At 37.2% G+C, this 20,795-nt stretch overlaps 1 protein-coding gene across 3 annotated transcripts in view; it reads right to left on the bottom strand.

The window, feature by feature from the left end:
- The window catches only part of SORBS2 (sorbin and SH3 domain containing 2), a 155,491-nt gene that overhangs the window by 49,778 nt on the left and 84,918 nt on the right, over positions 1-20,795 (bottom strand). For 2 of the 3 annotated variants that reach the window (XM_050710211.1, XM_035557832.2), the window contains exons 1-2: positions 5,148-5,171; positions 839-905 (exon numbers count right to left, since the gene is read on the bottom strand). In XM_050710211.1, the coding sequence (XP_050566168.1) occupies positions 839-905; positions 5,148-5,171 (91 nt within the window). Of the gene's footprint in view, positions 1-838; positions 906-5,147; positions 5,172-5,954; positions 6,131-8,548; positions 8,694-12,627; positions 13,108-20,795 lie in introns of those variants that run through there. The other variant, XM_050710210.1, reaches the window with a different exon arrangement.

Genomic DNA, 20,795 nt, shown 5'->3' with positions numbered 1-20,795 from the left:
TATACATGTTACAGTAATGTAGTATGTGCCAGTTTATCATAGCAACACAGCTTTGTTTTTGCAAATTCAAGCAAGATTAATACCATATCAAGTGCTGTATTTCTTTTTTTCATCTCATGTAGGCATTTTCTGAATTCACTCTTTTCCCATTACACTTACCATAAGCTATTTTGCCATCTTGCTAGTGAAATGGTACCTTCTTGTAATGTCACCCAAGTTATATATTACTGTTTAGCCCCATATAAGTTATAGCTGTTTATCTGCTCTACTCCCTTCCCCAAGCCTACTCTCTACCTTTTGTCTGCTCTCCTCTCACTAGAGGAAGTTAACTCTAAAGTTACTAATGTCACCAAGCTCCATTTCAGCAAAAAGCAAAGCAAAGCAAACCAAAAAAAATTATACGGAAAAAAATGCAATTCAAACAGAAAATGTGCCCTCAAATCAGCCTGCACTGTTCTAACACGTGAGCTCTCCAAAAGAAAGATGGTGTGGTGGGAGACTTACAGTGGCCAATCGTTCATCCCTGACACTAGAGATGAGGATTGCTTCACTAAATTCCATGGTGACATGGAATCACACTGGTTGCATGCCTATTTTAATCACTTTAATTTTTAGTTTTAGTAATAAAATAAATCCATTTTAAATATACAGTCTCTAGAAGAGGAAAATTGCTCTGTCTGCAGCAAACTCTGTAATCAAATTCAACCATTTGATTTGATTCACTGTCTCACACTTTGTGAACATTTGCATTTTCATATGGCAGATAATCAAAATGAAGAAAAGTGCATTTTTTTTAATACCACCGAGAACTACACAGCCAAGAAAACAGCATACTTACCAGGCTTATGAACCATATGGATTTGCTTGAACATTGTCTTGTACCAGTCCTTTGGCCTGTCAACTGTCTAAATAAAATATAGTTTTTAACAATTAACAATTAAATTCAAGTAATGAAGAAATAAGAATACCTATGTGGACAGATCTGATCAGATATTTAATGTTATTCTGGACACAGGTTTAGTTTTATCATGCTTTGTCCCCTATTCATTGTAATCATTTTCATTCCATCTATTTCAAATGGTGTATTTGTTCCTCTCCCATCCCTGCAACAAGTTCTGGGAGGCACTTAAGACTGAGTAAGTTCTGTACTTTGATCTTGGAGAATACTTAGGAACACAGGAATTTGTGCCAGATCAAGAGTTTATCTTAGTGCCCTATATTCAACAATGTTGAACGCTAGAACACTATACAGGAAAATACAAACACCTCAGCAATTATAAGCCTACAAGAAGAGCTTCTTTTTAACTCCTGGCAATTTCCAGTTTATATTACCTTCAAAATACAATTGTTAAATGATGCACGTATACTGTGGAATACTAATGAGAAAAGAATTAAGGCAATACTATATTTAAGAATTAATGTTTGGATTGTAAACAAGCAGTATTTAATCAAACAGTATTTAATTTCCCTTTCTAGGCAACTTAATTTTCATTTATTCTATTATGAGAAAAGAGAAACAATATACCTTTTAACATCACTCACTAAATTGTAGTTGTCTTTACTATTTTAAACTAAGCAGTCTAAAAGTTTCCAAACTCTCCTGATATCAACTTTTGACCATGTTTCTAATTGTTTTATCTCTTACTCCTTTGCATTTTCTATTTTTGTTTGAGTTTGGATGACAGTATTTTTGAAAAGGAGGTAACACAAACATATCTGCAGTATTATTCTGCTCAGATCCTAAATTTTCACTTGCTCCACTGTGGTCAGAAAAGCAAAAATTTTAATGCAGATGTACAAGATTATCTTAGAATGTAATGATGCACAGGAATAATTATGAGGACCCCTCTTATGGAGAGATCTTGCATTAGTTGATGCCAAATCTGCAGTCACGCTGCCTACTTCTTTTTACTATGAAAAGTGAAAATCCACATATTATTATTCTCTACAAAATAGCCTCCAGATCTGAGTATGTTCACCTGGCTCAATGCCATCTTTACTGAATCACACTTTTGCCTTAAATACTTGTTAAAGTTACTGCATATAAATAATCTGTTTGTTAACTTTGGTGAACTAGGCAGAAAATCTTCTCCATTTTGAGGAATTATCAGTTCTCATGAAATTGATACTAAATGACTTTAAAAAAATGTTTAAAGGAAGAGGTAACAGTTGGCTGAGGAACTCAGAGGTCTGTTGGGGAAGAAAGAAATTTAAGTGGCACTTTATGATTTTTACCCAGACCTGACTGCAGGAGAGGGATGGAGGAGATACAGTTTTGTACCAAGGCCTTCTGTACCTACGAACATTCCTGACTTCTGCCAATGAGAAGACTCTCAGAAGCAGATCTGGACCATTTTAACATTGTTTCCCTTAAACATCTACAGTAGCAGAACTCTACTCCTACAAGATCATAAATGCTCAAAAGTTCACAAGCAAATCCAGCAGCTTTGAAGGAATTCATGCTGATATGGTTAACCTCCATGATGCTCCTCATTTCACACATCAGTACAAACCTATAATCATCCCATTCCTCTCTGATTGAATTGGGCCAAGAAGAATCTTCAAAAGAGCTTGAACCAGTGGTAGGTGAATAGATAGGAAACAGTGCAAAAATACAACAGCTCTGACACTGCTGTTTGTCAAGGGACAAAGATACTTCGATATATCTTTGCCATACCCTCCTAATCTGTCAGGTCCTCTACTAATCCACAGGAGGCTTCCACACAGAGAGCAGCTATAGAGTAGCTGCCATGTAACTAGAGCAGAAAATCTCCCAACACCTTTCTGAACATTTGAACTGTTATCTCGTCACCTCCACCCCATCCCTCACCCCTGGATTTAAAGCCTCAGCCAATAATTTGACTTTACATTATAAACCAGATAGGATTAGTTCAGGAATAGAATAAATTAATTTTAAAATACGTGTCCTCAATCTATATTCACTAACCCCACATGCCAACATTTGTTTGAGGAACTAGCTGTATTCACAATGCACCAAGTCATTCAGATGACATCCTGCTTTGCATACATTATAGTTGTTGCAATTAAAGGCTGGAACATGTTATCACCATACGTGAATGAACAATCAGCCAAATAGCATGTGGAGGACATACGAGTATCTGCAATTGGTACCTAGGAGACTCCATAATCATTGCAGTATTCTAATAATCCATTAGAAAGTATGCAATTAAAGCAGGAATTTGTGGGTATTTATGATTTTCAGTGGACTTGCTGTGTGTGTGTGTTTTGTTTTTCCTAGCTGAAATGTTACATCACTAACTACAGAAAAGAAATCTGGTGGGACTTGATTTTTTTCATTTTTATTAAATAGAGGCCTTTTTAGTGCACAGATTAATTTTGATAGTTAGACGTGAATCAATCATTTTGGATAGTCTAAAGCAGTGCAGTCATACTGCTTTTTGTGAATCTGTTTTTTCCTTTCATAGGACACTGTCAGTGGTGAAGTCTAGTGTTGCCATTTGACTGCTTTTCTGAGTGAACAGCTTTTTACTCTCTTTTTCAAAGACTTCATTTTTAAAGCCTTGGAATTTCATCATCTTTGGGGCAGGGCTTGGCACGGTGGCAGAACTTAACAATGATCTGAATTTTCAGGCTTTGGGTTTGCACTTCCCATAGCTGGCAGGAGCTAAAGCGGTATGGAGGTAACATGCTGACATGGGATGGAGGTTTTGAGAGAAGGGACAGCTTTATAGCAGCCCTTCCCCTCTCAGCACCTCTGGGCAAAGGGTTTGCAGGAATGGAAAGCAAAGGGAACATCACTGCTTTCCCTGGCTGAACAGCTGTCACTAACCATGCTCTGAGGGGAAAGAGACTTGCAGGAGATCACCACAGCTTGAAAAATCTGTACTCCTGAAAAGCTCTCCACATCTGGAATACAGATACTCTCAAATTCTTATTTAAAAGCTTCCCTTTGAGTAGCATAGCATTTGAGAACACAATGTATATGTTACCTATCACCTCTGAATCTGCATTTAATGCTTTTTTAATAGAATATTGCCATTTTTATTGAGATGGAAAAATAAGAAATTTATGAACTTTGCATGCAACCATAAGCTCAACTAATTTGAAAACTTTCTCCCTTCAGATGGTGTAAGTCTGAACTTTCTGGGAGAAGATTCCTATTCGGATTTCCCCCTGACCTTGGACAGAGAGTGAGTGATATATCCTACCTTCTCCTGTTCACGGGAAGTGCAGTTATAGCACTTTTGCATGCTTCTGCATAGTACTGCACTTCTGAGAGATGTCAAGGTGCAGCATATTTGAGTCTTTTGCTGACAACTATATCACCTTTGTTCTCACATAACTGGGGTACAACAGGCTCAAATACACTTGTGTATATTTAAAATGTAATCTCAAATCAGTATCTTGAAAATGACCTCAAGTCCAGCTAAATCTTAAAAAAAAAACCTGTATAAGGACACAAAATAGCATATGAGACAGACAGACACAGACATGCTAGCATAATCGTATGCCTCATCATCAGAATCAGTTCTGTAACACTAAGTTTACAAGCTGCAAGACATTTTGAAATTGAAATACAACAAAAAATGAAAGGCTAATCCAGATGAAAAATGTCCTAATTCAAATTACATTACATTTTCAGGAGAAAATCTTAGAGTATCAGACCATACAATCTGAAAGTTAAATATAGGTTGGCAAGTTGCCAACTCTGTTAAGCGCACTTGAGGGGGATTTCTGTTATATTCTTATGTAACTAATATGCACCCTATTAGACCAATCTGCTATTAAAAAAAAAAGAAAGAACAGAAACAATGACTTAATCCTATATAAAGCATAGGGACATATTTACTTAAAGAAGGGGTAGGAAGCTAGAGCATTATTGCAAAGAAATGTATTCATTTTATACGATTATGATTGTCTTATTTTTATGTCAAAAATAAAGCAAGAAATGCCAGTTTCCCCCCATTCTTACCAAAATTGTCCCCAGCTTACCACTTATTCTGAATTTTTCCTATTGCTTTTCTCCATCAGTTTCTGCTTTTCCCCCTAATTTTTCAATCCATTGAACTGGTTCTTGGCAATTACACCACAGCCCCGTAAGTCAGTACTGGCAGAGAAGATATATCCAACAGCTGCTACATCCTTGCACCTCACAAAGACTTCACCTGCAAGGGCTCTGCTGCTTTCATCCTGGCTCCCACTCTTCTTACTCTTTCTCCGTCTAGCACAGCACTTCTCCAGCTGGGAAGGCCAGTAAGCACTTCCTTACAGACCTAGTGCAGCTGCCACTGTGCTCTCTGGACCAGCCAGAAGAGGCTGCCCTGACAGCAGAATGGAAAGAATGCTTCAGCACAATGAAAACAAAACTCTTCAGTCCGACATCCCGGGACCACTCAAGCAGTGACTAGTGGCAGATGATCAAAAGTGGGCTAGTCACGATGAAAAGGTTTCCACACTGTTCGTTTATGTCACCCATGGGCACTATGATCATATATTGCACTTCTGCAAAAATACGAGTCACTTAGACTATTATCTGCATTAAATTATTTGTTTATATACTACACTGATCAAATGACAACCACTGCTCCCCAAAATGCAGGAGTGTGAGATTTATATATATATACACATATACATGTGTACTTACACTCACACAGAAATATAGTACGTATGAACTTGACTTTAGAAACGACAACAACACAAATACAATTATTGCACATAAAAGGGAAGGAATACAACTGAAGAAAGAAACACAAAATTTTGATTACTTCTAATTAAACTAGAAACATAAAGTTGCCCAATTATGCTCCCATCAGCATTCTCCTTTTCCGTCAGCACACAATATTATATTCACGAGCTGCCTGATTACGCATGCTGTATTCCTCATTATATAAGACTGGAAGAATGTGAAAAACCCATTACCAACAATCAATTCATTGTATGAGTTCATACACAGATTCCCCAGAATTTCCTACCGTTCTAATTGCTGTAGGGATTCCAGATTCATCTACCGGGCCAATCCCTGCATAATGTGGAGCTTTAATGACTGTAATTTTTTTTTCTTCCTCTGAGGATCTACAGATTGGTATTGTACTGGTGGCGCTGCTGCTGCCAACACTCTGAACATGCTGTGAGTATGTCTCTGTGGACTCTGTAAAGATAACATGACAGAATATTGTATAATGATAAAACAATCATACTTGGCACTTATAACACACTTCCCAATTTCTGTATACTTTACAAAGAAGGACAATAATATTAAAAAACACATACATATATAACACTTCATAAAACCATCATCTTAGCTGGGGCTGAATTTTAAACTTATTTATGCATTAGGCTATTAGACTAGATGTACTTCTTTGCTGCACCTTGCTCAGAAAAAAAGCAAAAAACCACAAACCCAGTGACATCTATTGCGAAATAGTGGGAGCTGAATCTTTTTCCTATAACCTCTTGCACCTTTCCTATCGATCCTTTATACTAATGACAGAATTTCTGAACTTCTCCTCCCCCAAATCTAGCAAAATATAGAAAATTATTGTTCTGTAAGCACATTAATACATTTCAGCCAGATCTCCACAAAGACTTAGGCGAAATGTATTTAGAAACATAAAGTTTGATGCATGATAATTACAAAAAACAAAACAAAACAAAAAACAAAACAAAAACACACACAAAAAAACATCCTATGTACAATTTTCACCTGCTAAAGTTATATTGGTTGTTTAAGTAGCTCCTTAGATAATCCAAAGAAATGGACCTCAGAAACTTGGCACCTATAGAGCAGCATTAGGATCCACCTACAGAACTTGTGAACTGTGCAGACTGCTGCTGGTTCACGGTGGTTTGCAATATTTCTACTCCTCTCCCCTGAATCCTCGTTTAACAAAACAAAACAAAACAAAAGGCCAATACTACTATCTGTCTCTAAAATTTAGAGCAAGTCATTTATTTAACAAAAAAGCCCACCTCACTGCTGGGATGCATCATGTGACAATTTGTACTGCTGAAGATGATGGACTTCCTTCTCACATGCAGGAAGAAAAGCCCTACTCCATCAAGCAGTATGTTTCAATAAATTAGTGGGTTGCTATGACAAACCATGTTTTTTTTTTGTTTGTTTGGTTTTTTTTTGCACAAGCAGGTACAGTACCCACAAGACATTTCAACCACAGGATAAATTAATGTAAGGAGTAAAAATAAATATTCTAACACTACTGTTGAAGATTACAATCGCCTTTCATGTGACATCAACATCCCTTGATTATTCTCAAGAAAATATCTGAATTTTAATATAAATCACTGAAAGAAGCTCTGGTGACCGAAAGCTCTGATTTTAATTTGAATATTTCTGCTCACTGCTACTGCAAAGAGCTGGATTTGGCAGGACTATTTCAGCTGTTTACTCAAGTTTGAAGTCCTGCAAATAATCCAGCGCTACACATATATGGTGAGGGGCAACTCTGTGTGGCACATCTGAATACTTGGGCCTTCTTCCCAAAACACATGATGTTAAATTTAGAAAACATTTGGGACCTGATCCTTCATTCTCTATAGTCCTCAAACTGAGGCCATCAGTCAGATTTTTACATTAGCAAGGAGAATAAATCAGACTGTTATTGTGGACCACAGAACTTCAACATCATACAAGAGTATGAATCATAGGAAAACACTTTCCTTGTTGCAGGTGTCTCTAAACCTTGATATACCTTTAGCTCAGCAACCTGGAAGCAGTCAAAGAATCTAGTATTTGGGGATGTGGAAAAACCCATATGTACAGTTATGGCTCGTAGTAATAAGATATGGACAGCAGCATCTATCTAAGCCCTAAGTCTCAGAGCCAGAACTGTCATTTAATTTCCCTTCATGCAAAACAAAAAAAGTAAACTGCTGGACCACATCCAGGATCCTGGACCATGTATATACTCTTATCTGAATATGCAAACACTGGTAGAAAAAGCAGCAAGCAAATGATTGTACTTGCAGAACAAGACTGTACTGGCAAAGCTCTGTTATAAGGCTAATGTAAGTATTTAAACAAACAAACAAAAACAAAAACAAACACCCCCCCCCCCCGCAAACACAACAATGTCCTACAAATTACATAAACAAATTTTAAATTGACATGGCTTTAGGTGTTTAAAAGCCTAGAGCCCCTCCCTTTGTTGGCAGTATTTCAACTGAAGATAATGGAGATTTGTGGGGAGAAGTAATGTACAAAGTTGGTCCTTGGTTTCTTAAAGAGGGCAAACCCTGAAATGGGCTGTACAGGTTGAGTTGTTTTAATATATGCTCTCTTTCCTCAGGAAAGCTAACAGAAAAGTGGCAAGAGGTCACTCTCACAAACATAAGGATAAGCAATAAAACTTAATAGTAAATCCAGTTCAGGAGCAAAATTATATCTACCAATAAATGCTATTATTTTTTGCATTTACTTCCCAAAGTAGATGAATAGACAATACCTTCATTATGGATGTGAAGCACTTTGCAATTGTTTGCAATCTTGGCCACATGAATTGGAATACGTTGCGTAATGTATAAAGCAAACATTCTGTGCAAGGCTTACCCATCATCCTGCCATGCTGCATGATAACAATGTTGGAATTGAGAGAAGCTGGTGGAGGGTAAGCTGAAGAAGGGGAAAAAGGCCTTTGAAAGTGACTCACTGGGCTGGCAGCAGTGCCAGAGTTCCCATTCACTGTGATCTGAGCCTGAGAGAAACAAAACAATATCCCATTAAACCACACACAAAGCCCTCTGAATGCCACCCCAAACAAAGAGTGATGTAAGACTGTCATCCACACAACAATTTCCAGTTGTCAGGTATCTAGCCATTATTGCATCTGCATTCACTGAAATACAACACTCATCATGTGGGGAACAGAAAGTGTTCCTTGTATATATATATGCATATATATATACGCCTTGTACCTCCCCCCTTCCCTCCTTGTATGTGCTGCCTGTGAAAGCATGCTGAAGATGGGAAGGTGACAGAAGGAGCAGGGTTGAGGCAATAAAGATGAGGCAATAAAGATGAGCTGCACAAACAAGGTCTGCACAGATCTGGCATCAATATAAAATGCAGATGGTAATAGAAGTTCCTCTCCTCGTGTGACAAAGGCTGCCTGCCATATATCGCTCACTCCAACAGACGCTTTCCCTTGATCCGCATGCTCCACCCCCACTGATATTAATGGGGACTTCTGAGCAGACTGAAGGGAGAAGTCTCGTTAGGAGTAGCAAAAGTGAGGGAGCCAAAGCTTTAGAAAATGGAAGCCAGCTGGAGTGACTACAGGATGCTGATGTGTAATCTATCACAGCAAAAATAAATGGCACTGATACACACACACACAAATCTACAAACAAAACCAAGCCATGACCGCAAATAGCAAATAAATAAAATGGGAGAGCTAAGCAAACTGTCAGTAAAACAGCATCGCAAGCCAGTTGGGCGTTAGTCACAAAAGGTACTTCTGACAACGATCTGCTTCCCTCGCCCCAGGTTTTGAACCCCCACGCCTGGGCTGTAGCACATTTATGGGGAGCAGTGCAAGGATCAAAACAGAGACAGTGAGAAAGCACATTGAACGAAATGAGAGAGAAGTGAAAGGGAGGGAAGCTTTCTAAAACATCTCTTCATGCAGAACTCTTTTTAAAATCTGAACATCTGGAGTGCTCCAAACTGCCCAGTTTATAGCAGAAGTCTAATTAAAATCCATAGCATATTATTATTACATTTGAAAATGAAATAGTTCATGACCTCTTATATACATTTGTGTTTGGTAGGCTGCTCATTTGATTTGTAATTTTTTAACATCTCAGCCTCCAGTAGGTAGGAGACAGGAGTGAATTGTCTCCTATACAAGCATCACGTGAACTCCTAGATGCATCCAGGGGTTTGACATGTTAAGGATGCCTGTTAGAAGTGAGTTCAAAAGTTTTGTTGTGGTGATGTCTCCATCAAAACTTTTGTGTTTAAATGCTTTCTCCCTTAATAAAATCAAAAACCAAAATGAAAAGTAAATTGGCTTTTCTCACACCATTCTCCAAAAGAACTTGGCGCTCTATCAGCTCAAGGCCAGCATTTCAAGAGCTATGAAGTAATGTTTTCAGCTGAGGTTCTTTAGTGAGGACAACCATTTCTACCCTAGTTCAGAGGTTCACCTGTTGTCCTCTTCTGCACATTGTCTTTTTGGGAGAGCTTGTTTCAAGGGAAGACAGGGTGCAGCTATGTCTGCAACCTTACACCTTCTTATTCATTTACTATGGCATTTGGTTCTCTGAAGAAAAGAGAACCGGTGTGAGTTCTTTGTAGAACAGGAAGCTACTCCTATGAATTTCTATAATAAAAAATTAAGAGATTTGTATGATGCGCTTTACCAAATGGCCAAGTCAGACAGTAAGGCTCTTACAGTAAGTGGTACACGGTATTATGAATACAGGATGCACACAATTTGCTGATGGACATCAACCATTAAGTGTAGGTATAGAATGACCACATATGACATTTCTGGGTTTGGTTTAAAGGCTTTAGAGAGGATACCAACTCAAATAGTATAATTTTTTAGTTTTTAATTACTTTCCCCCAAAATTTTATTTTGTCGTCACTGTTAAATTTATGTATCTGATACTTATTGGACTGGTGGGAGGGTTAGCTATAAAAGATAGTTTTGAGAAGTTTCAAGATGCTTTTGGGACTGATGCTGTTTCTTCTCAGAGAACCAGCTGTAAAATCTTTTTTCCTAAGCTCTCTTGACTAAGGATGTCAAGAATAAACAAAAATCCTCAAATTGGTCTTTGAAACTGTGGCTCCATCTTATGTAGGCACAGTGCTGGATGGCGCAATCCTATATTGCTTTTATTGCTCTCTCAATGGTTTTCATCTACACAATGAACCAGAGTCTCCTTTAAGAATGAAGATCATTACAGAAATAATACAGGGATAGAGCCACTAACAGCAGACATATATGTGTGCCACCAGCTTCCCCCTTGTTTTCTTATTTCGTAGATACATTTACAATCATTTGGCCCTTGTGTACAGAGGAATGGAGACAAAGACTCTTGCACAAAGCAGAGGTGGGTCTTGCCAGCAGTTTAATCTCTCAGTGGGGCTCTTATGACTGTTTAGGAATTTTTGTCCTTTGGTGGGAGACTCGTCCATTCTCTTCTCCATTAGTGGTGAACCATGTTACATTCAACCCTGCCTGGCCATGTCTAAGAGAGAAAATGGCGGCCAAACCTGGCCGTAATAGATCCCTTTACAGGGAGACTACCCAAAAAAGGAAAGAAAGGAAGGACTGTTCTCTTTAGCTTACAAAGAAAACAAATACAGTTAGCTGATTATTTTAGAAAGAGGTTAGAAGAAAATATAGATGTTCCATGCTTTGCATAGCTAGTAGATGGCCCTGCAGTGATTGTGCCTTATTTACACATACCACTCTATATTGATCATGGCATCTTTGATTACAACTACTGGACAGTATGCAGATTAACAGTATTGACACTTTGCAAAATTTTAGGCTTCACAGCTGTGTTACAAGTTAAGAACGCCAGCTTTTACATGCCTGTTAATGTTTTTTAAACATCAATCACAGAACTGACTACAGATCATTGACTCGCCTATGTGCAAGTTTGGGCTAAAACTACATTTTAGAAAATATATCTGAAATGAAAAAAAATACATACACTGTTTATTCTTTTTAGCCTACCAAGTGCTCTGTTTAGGCTGGAAAATGATAGCATGCTGATGTACTTGTACAATGTTGAAATGCTGTTGTTACCCAGTAAAAGGTCTCAGAACATTTCTCAGTTTTGTAATTCAGCAATAAATTGCTCAATACTAGTGAAGGCTCTGTTCTCACTCATTTTGGTCATGCAGATAATTTCAAAAGAAAAGTGATCTGGATTTGACCCAAATTCTATGCCTTCTCTCTACCCATACGTGAGTGTACTAAGGTACAGAACAATGAACATACATATAAAACAGGTAATTGCATGCTGCTGTTTTCCGTGAGTTAAATGAGAGGAAAGTAACAGGACACTTGGATACTAGAAGATTATTTATGAAGTTCACTCCTGTAAGAAACAGTGCTTAAGAGGGGGAAAGGTCAGTTAGAGGACAGAAAATCAGTTTCATGCAGTCAGTGGCTATGGCTGGGGGAAAAAAAAACCTGTGTTAAATATTGCCAACATTTACTACGAATTTACAAGTTACATTATTGAAATCTCTACCTCAGTATAAACCAAAAAATGGTGGTAGCCAAGAGGCTCCAACTCTACAAGCCTGTAAATCATTAATAGTATTTTAAATATATCTCTAGAAAAGCTACAGACCACTTGCTTTTAATGCATTGGGAATGGATATTTATTGAATTTACTCTCATTTATTCTAAGCAAAATGTTCAGTACACCTTGGCTGACCACATATACGTGCAACAACTTGGTACCACTTCCCTGTCTATTACCAAATCAGCTATGCAAACTATTTGTTTAAACATCTGTTACAAAACATACTTTCAGACTATGAACCCAGAAAACTAACAGAGTACTCGTCTATGTAATGGGATAACAGACAAGTCTGAATTGTTTTCCCCTCTGACAACCTGTTTGAACAAAATGGAGGAGGAAAAAAGGAAGGATAATTACATGTGAAGTGGCAGCAGTGTTGGTTAAGGTGGTGCCATCTGACACAGCAGACATCTGGCTCAAGGTTGGGGAAGGTGTTTCAGAGCAGTCAGTAGTATCATAGCTACAAGTCTGCAGCTCATCTAGAATGGCTGTGGAGGACTCACTCACTGTGCGGGAGGAGCACTCACTCATGGCAGAATCTGTGCTTACAGAGGCTGTTTCGTTCCTGTGGATAATACTTTCAGAAGCTAGGAATGGGTATTTATATGAAAATTGTGAAAGGGCTGGGGTTTTATAAAAGCGTGAAGGCAAAAAGTCATCAAGCGCTGGCAAAGAATATGGTACTAGATGGGTGCCACTGTCTGGTGAGAAAGAGGCTCTGTTAACTGGTACCACAGGAGGAGGAAGAGGCAGTGGAGAAGCTTCTGTTGCTGTTTGTCTGTGTGTCTGTGAAGCATTTACCTCCATCACAGGGGCAGTTACTTTCTGGTTTCCAAGCTGAGATTTGAGGGAAAAAAATAAGAAAGAAACAGATTACCAAATGAATAAAAACGTTTCCCTTTGCCTCTTGCAGTGTGTAGGAGAATTACAAAAGTGTAAGTTTTTCAGCAGGCCTAGGAAGTTCACATTCACATGGATTAGGAAATAAATCAACCATACTCTATATTAAAGTAGAAAAACATGAAAGAAATTAATGCATCAAATACTAGTGGAAGCAATGCCAGAAACCACAGTGTTTTGGGGATGAATATTCCATATATTGGAATATATGGAACGAATATTCCACAACATATTCCATATATTAATAGGGTCACACTATTTTATACTTATAAATAAATATGAGGCTAGAGAATATCATGCTCTTTTTTTTTTTTTTTTTTGTAGAAGGAAAAAGGTATCTGTGAGCCTGATCTCCATAGATGTTGCTCCTTTTTTAAATCAAAGGATGGGTATCATTTTGAGACTGTAACATACAGATGGGCAGGACTGCAAGCTAAATGGAAATGCTAGTATTGAATGTGCACATGACCCACAAGCAATAGATTGTGGATTTTTTTCCTCTTGTGATTGAATACTTCTTCTCCACTGCCTCACTGATAATAATGTTTGGATGATCTTGGAATTTCCAAGCACTCTGGAAGCACCCTGTCAGCCTACTGGATAAGGTGTAAGTATATCAACCTTTTCAACATCAGAGGACACAAGGATTGCTAAGCTATCTGGTATAAATCTGAGGAAGAACAATGATTGGGAACACAAGAACAGGACAGGGATGATTTAGCACTGAAACAAAACACACTACTTGGCTGGCTTCAGCACCATTCCTTAAAAACATAAAGGAATATCCTCAAAAGAGTGCTTCTGAAAATTCACACGTTACGAGCTTTATGTTTTGATATTTCAAATCGGTCACAATACACTGGTTTTAAAGTAGTCCTGAAACTGACTTTTAGTGTCTGCAAATTGTTTTTGAATTAAAGATACATGAAAAACATCTTGGTGTCCAGCCTTTGTTAATCAGACGCACAAATTTTTCTATATTGCCCATCAGCTGCAAGCTTTCCATCAATTTCTGAAATACGTCAAAGTACTTCAGCACTAGTGGTTTCACTTTCGACAGAGCTGACAAGCTCTGGAATAGCTGCAGGGCAAGAACATTTGGGATTTAAAATTTATTTAGAAGACAGGACAGTAGGATACCACATGCAGCAATTACTACTTAAAAACAAACAAACAAAGAAACAAACAGTATTTACTCATAAATATCACATTGTTACTGAAGATAACATTTTTTTCCAGTGCTTGGAATATGCAAACATCTTTAACTCTAATCATTCAAAAATGTTTCAAACCATCAGATTAAAATGCCATTTTGGCATTTTAATCCACAATCTGAAAATATCTTGTAAAGCCCTTACAGAAGACTTGGGAACACAACCCAGCTTTTGCCACTTGTGAGAGATCACTGGGGGTCCAGTTCCATAATCCTTGCTGAGATCAACTAAAAATTACACAAATAATCTTGGTGAGGTCAACAGGACCATCCCTATGAATAAGCATTTCAGAAAAGGATTTTCAGCATACAAAGAGATACCCAACACTTGTTCCAAATGGTTTGAAAGAACTGTTTGGCATTACTGGACCTATTGAGTATACAAAAATAGCCAAAACCTACTGTTAAAATTTGCAGTTAAAACAGTAAAAACAAAAAAATAAAACCACACATAATCAAACAGCTTAAAATTAAAATCTTATTTATCAGATATAGTCTGATTTCAGTAAGCAATGTTTGAAATCTACAGCTTAAAAAAAAATCTTTCCATATAGTAACTTTAAACAAATTACTTATTTAGAAAAATCAATAATCAAGTGGATGACTGTAAAAAGAAATAACATTTTTAGAGATAACTAATTTGCCAATGGAAATGTCAAAAATCAAATTAAATAAATACTTAAACTTCAAATATTCAAATTAAAATATAATGAAAAGCAATCATAAAATGTTGTGAAACAGCTGGTCATACAGCATAACATATCAGGGGCTTAAGATCTATGCATTTAACAACACATATAACAGTAATTTCACCTCACTGTTGGACACATAAAGGTAAAACATAACTATCCTTCATGATGTATTTCAACATCCAAGTCACAATTCAATATCTCTAGCGAATGACACAAACCAGGAGATAAAGCAATTATGTGTATGAAACTCTGAAGTTCTTGAGACCAGATATCCTCTCAGCATCCCCAGAAGAAAAGCTGCATGACTGAGCTACCATAACTAAATTGATCTCTGAATTGTTAAAATAAAAGGCAACTTTGGAGACTCAAGAAACCTGGTAAGCTTGCTAGCTTCAAACTGAGATGATTTCCTGCATGCTTGAGAAAAGTAAGGATGGACGACACAAGGAAAGATATTCAGGGTGCATCCAGAGAGCAAGTGAAACGGAATTCTTAAATAATTAAATACAATGTGCTTGGCAAATGATAGCTGATTTCATCAAGCCAAATTCTTAAATAAAATATAATGTTATGATTCTTACAACATTGGTAGAAGGCATGCAGCCATTCTATGTACTGTTTCCCAATATGAAGTTTCTCAGCTTTGTAAAGAAAAACTTGAGTATTCTGGCTGGTTCCAGAACTCTGTCATAGGTGTAATCATCACTCTGGCAAAGAGTGGCTGAAAAGGTGGCTGAAAACAATATTTTTTTTTTAAAAAAGCAAACTGTTTAAACCATTGAAAAAACTGGTCTTTTTCAACATGGAGTGCTGGCAAGCACTAAATAGCAGATACATTTGGCTACTGCTAAGCCATATTCTTCACCACTGTGAAAAATATGAGAAAAACAAGGTTGAATACATTCAAAAAACCTCAACTTTTAATACCAGTTCCATCCAGTGTGCTTCAAATTAGGTTTTGTTATTTTCATAGCCCAAGAAATGCTATAAGAAGTCATTTGGATTAACTGTCAAACAAGTATTTCATCTATTAGAATGATGAAACATTAGACTACATAATTATCTTGGGCTGTGGAGCAACACTTGAGAAATAAATATCAACACGGTCTTGGAACAAATTCAAAGTCTTAAGCACAGCTTTCAGCTGGTCTTCAGAAATGTTCACCTTCCACCAAATACTAAAATGTCATGCCTGAAGCATACAGTTTCCACCCAATTCACATGAAGTAGACAGGCGACCCTAGAACAGGTTTTGTCCTCTATCATATTAACACAAGATTTGTGGAGTGCTGCAAGGTTACTCATGACACCAAAGTACTGGCCTTGCTTCAAAAGTCAAGACACAGATAAGGAGACTCAAAGATGAGTGAATAAATTCATTTTGTTAATAAATAGCAGAGTTTAGTAGTTAACATCCAAATTAAACCCATACGCTTGTACAAATGGGTAAAAATACCTCTATTTTTATTGATAAAAGCTGATGTCAAAATGTCCAAACTGATGCTGCAAGTTACATTCCTATGTCCATTTTTACTAATTAACTCTATTATTCTAAAACTCAACATACGAAGGCAATTCAGCCCTTGTGCAAAAATGCATTAGTGATACAGATGTGAAAAGGAAAATTATGTTCTGGATTTTCTTTGCTTTCTGTCTGTCCCCAAAACATTGAAACTGGTCTCCTCTCCCTTCTACATTACTCACTACATTGTCAACATCTACCATACAATAATGCCTGTATTAGATAAAGCTGTTCAGACATTTTTTTGAATTATAGGTTATTTTCTTAGATTCACTTGTCTACAGCTATAAGGCTGGCCAAGGAAATTTCTAAGACAGTAGCCTTTATTCATCCATGACACCAGTACTAAACCAAGTGTTCACCATCTGTGGAGTTCAAGCAACCAGGGCAAATGTTTTGCACCCTCAGTTTTAGAGAGCAGTATCTAGAACAAGATAGCACTCATAAAAGCAGGAACTAAATGAAGATAAAAATATGAAGTGTTTATTTCAGAAGTTGCAGCTCAGAGTTCTTCCATCACTTTAGAACTTCTACTTATAAGAAACTTGGACAATAAAATTTACTTCCATCAGTCTCATATTAACAAATATTAATTTCTTTGTTGAAAAAGATTAAGATATGCAGCATGGTACAGAGTAGCAGGATCTCTCAAGACTGTAAGTAAACCAAAAAAAAAAAAACACCCTAAAAACACAATACTGAGTAACTTGAATGCTTCTCTTTTCATGTATGCTTTTCAAGGGTTTAACCCTTCTCTGAGTAGGAGTGTTTACAAAATGTCACTTGGTGAGTCATACCACACTTCTGCTTGCTCCTCAAGTTCCAGCAGATGAGCTCTGAAATGAAGTGCAAATAGGAGCACAGACATAATGAGAAAAATTGAAGAATATTACAAAATTGTTGTGCATGAACTTGGGCCATACAGGCTCTCTCTTTTTTACAGTTGGCTGTGTCTTTGCATGCTTTGTGACATCATATAGATGTACGTGTGCCATATGCACATAGGTACCCGCACACACACAACATTTCTCATTTACCACCTCTTAAGAAATGATGACTAGCCAATCTTCCTCACTCCCCTCCATATATATAAACCCAGCTGCAGAGGGAGGGAGAGTTGTTTGTTTTTATAATGCCTTTCTGAATGTATTTATTTTTGTGAGTTCCTATGGCAGCTTTCAACACTGATGGTAGGTCTTATCTATAGTCTAAAAGCATCCCTAAAAAAAGAAAAATTTTGAATTGACAGACTATGGTCTGCTTATATAAGAGTAATTTAACTGCTGTGCAAAGTCATGTAGAGCTTGCAAATCTAAAACTATTTCAAAAATGAAAATACTGTCATACATAGTACACTTAATTTGTCTGTGTGATGGAAATTGTAAACTTTACCAATACCATGAGATACAGTGCAGAAGTGGATCACAGTTTTTCGCATCCACTAGAACAGATCCAAGATTTCAATCAGAGTTCTCAGTCAGAAATCTTTTCAGACATAGAGTGGTAACCTTTGTTTCTAACTGTAGCTGATGGCATCTTGGCTTTGGGACCTAATCTGATGCAGAATTTTGCAACATCTTATATGATGACTTGTACTCTAGTTTCAGCGTATGTATTTTAACACAGACCTGGCAAAAAACACTGGCTCCACGGCTTGACCGTGATGCTAGATACACCTCTTCATACTAATGTTTAGAATTTATTTTGATGTTGAGCATCATGGATGATGTCAGCTGAATTTTGCAGGCAAAAGAACAATAAATGGATGCAGCCTGAAAGGCATGTATTCCTTAATGATCCCTGTGATCAGCTCAGATTTTCTTGTTTTATTCAAAGAACTCCAATTGACAGATTTCTTATTGTTCTTCCCACACACTGAAAGCAAGGAGAATACATAAAAATAAGTGTAGAATTGTCAAACAATTTACAGCTAGTTTTGAATTTTGTCAGCTCATCATGAAACTAAAATAGATTCTAAAATAAAAAGAAACTGCAAAATGTGTTTTGACTTTTAAAATTCTAAATAAAAAAGAAGTAGCTAGAAGATGAGTTATTTACGATCATTCTGGCAATTATGAGTCTGGATGTTAAAAAAAAGGTATTTCCCTTAATATCTGTTAGCTGTTGTAAGACCACTTTTGTTTGAGAGACACTGATTTATCTCCGCATATATAATGCACCATATTGTTAACAGGCTGAACAACCACTTTTAAGTGAAAATAAAACATACCAATGCTTAAGTAGTATTGACTACACCTATGCCTGTACTACTGTCTGATGATATCCATCGATGCCCAATTTTTGGACCTATCCTATCTATCATGAAAAGCTCTTACTTAGCCTTCGTTACTGTTTCTGACATGACTTCTTCACTGTGGCTCTTGCTTGAACTGACTTTACTTGACAAAAACAGTAGGTAGTGAACTGGTTCTTCTCAAGGGTAAAGCAACTTGTTTTTCTCTAAATACTCTAAATTATTGTGTGTATTCCAATAGAATGGTTTTGACACTAGTTCTCTCTCTAATCTTACGGACAAATTTCATTGCAAGTCTTACATGCCTCCATTGGTAAATGGAGTGAATTCAAAAGCAGCATTGCAAACTGTAACCATATAATTTCACAGAGCTTTGTTCAGTTCAGAATTTTCACTCAGAGTTGAAGAAGAGGGGAATATAGCTAATGCAGACACTTTTGGCTTCCAAAGTGTGGTTGAGTGTGATTCTCTGAAAGAACCAGACGTTTTACTACTATTGACAGCTCCAGGGCTGTCAGTGGACTTCAGGTTTCCAAGATTGTGCCCTGTTTACTACAAAGTAGACCCACTGATTTCAGTAGGACTAGATAAACAGATATGCTCCTGACTGAGACAAAGGTGTCAGGCAGATATGCTTAGACGTATAGCAACTCGTAGATCTAACTGAAGGCACTTCAAACTCAGATAAACTGGTACAGCAGTAGATATAATAGAATAATTAACTTTTAAAATAGAACAATCTTAACTAGGAATGCAGAGCAGAAATAATTTATTCAGAACTCACTTTCTGGCAGGTATGTATTTGTTGTTGTCTTATTGCTCATAGACTGATTTGATCTGATTCAGTACCTTTCAGAACAGCAATAAACCCAGCTCAGACACCTCTAGTCCCTAAGAAGCTTTTCTGATCCCTTCTAAGACCTAGCTATCTGCTCCCTGGCAGTCTTTCAGTATAGGCTATAGTTCCCCAGTAGCCTGATATGACTCTTACCTACCAAACCAACAATCATGAACATGTTCAACAGCTGCTCCTCAAAAACGTTAATAACCCTTCACTCCCTAGTATTCCATCTGGTCTAGCTACTCTAAGAGGAATATTACCAGGAACCCAGAAATAAAGTAGAATTCCGTTCATCAGTTTTTGCATAGAAGCTTATCTCTGCTTCAGATTTCATGAATGCTTTTTAATGCATTTTTTTTTCCTTTTTTTCTCAACACATACTCTGGGATTACTGGAGGTTTCAGAAATGCTTTAAAAACTTGTATCTTTAAAATAACAAACAATAATAGATAAAAACCACACAAAATCTTTGCCATAATTAGTATCTCTGGTACACAGCAAAATGCATCAGAGAAATCTGGGCTCACTCCCACAGGTGGCTTTTAAAAAAGACCAAGATTATTTGACATGCACACAGAACTGACGTTCCTATTCTTATTTACTACGATACTTGATAGCATCTCTTTAAACACGAGATAGAATCACTTCTGTGAGACCTTTGGCTTCTTTCCTAGACTACGTACTTGGTGTTCCCATTTCTCCCTGATGAGATCTGTACAGCTAACAAAGAATTTTCATCTCAGTACACGCTGGGTTTGCAAGAAACAGAGGGACTTAGAAGCGCCTTGCCTTGTGATGCTTGATGTACATGTAGTTGACTTAAAAATATTTTATCAATTCTTTTTTTTTTTTCTTTTAAAAAAGGGCTATTGCGCAGATCACAGGAGACAGCAATGACTAGCCTTGCTGAAAGAACTGAGAAAATTATTTTTGGTGGGCCTAGGAAACTGCCAGAGCTGCGTTTGCAGAAAAAAACCACAACACTCCATCCAGATGTGATCCTTCCACAGTACCTATGGCAGCACAATGCTTTAATGCTTTTCTCTCTAGGAACGATCATTTAAACCCACAGTTCACTAATTTCCTATTGTGCATTTGCACTC

The sequence above is a fragment of the Cygnus atratus genome, chromosome 4, assembly GCF_013377495.2.
Source record: "Cygnus atratus isolate AKBS03 ecotype Queensland, Australia chromosome 4, CAtr_DNAZoo_HiC_assembly, whole genome shotgun sequence".
NCBI classification, from domain to species: domain Eukaryota; kingdom Metazoa; phylum Chordata; class Aves; order Anseriformes; family Anatidae; genus Cygnus; species Cygnus atratus.
The sequence above is the reverse complement of the archived record's forward strand: the minus strand, read 5'-3'. Positions and strand labels throughout refer to the sequence as shown.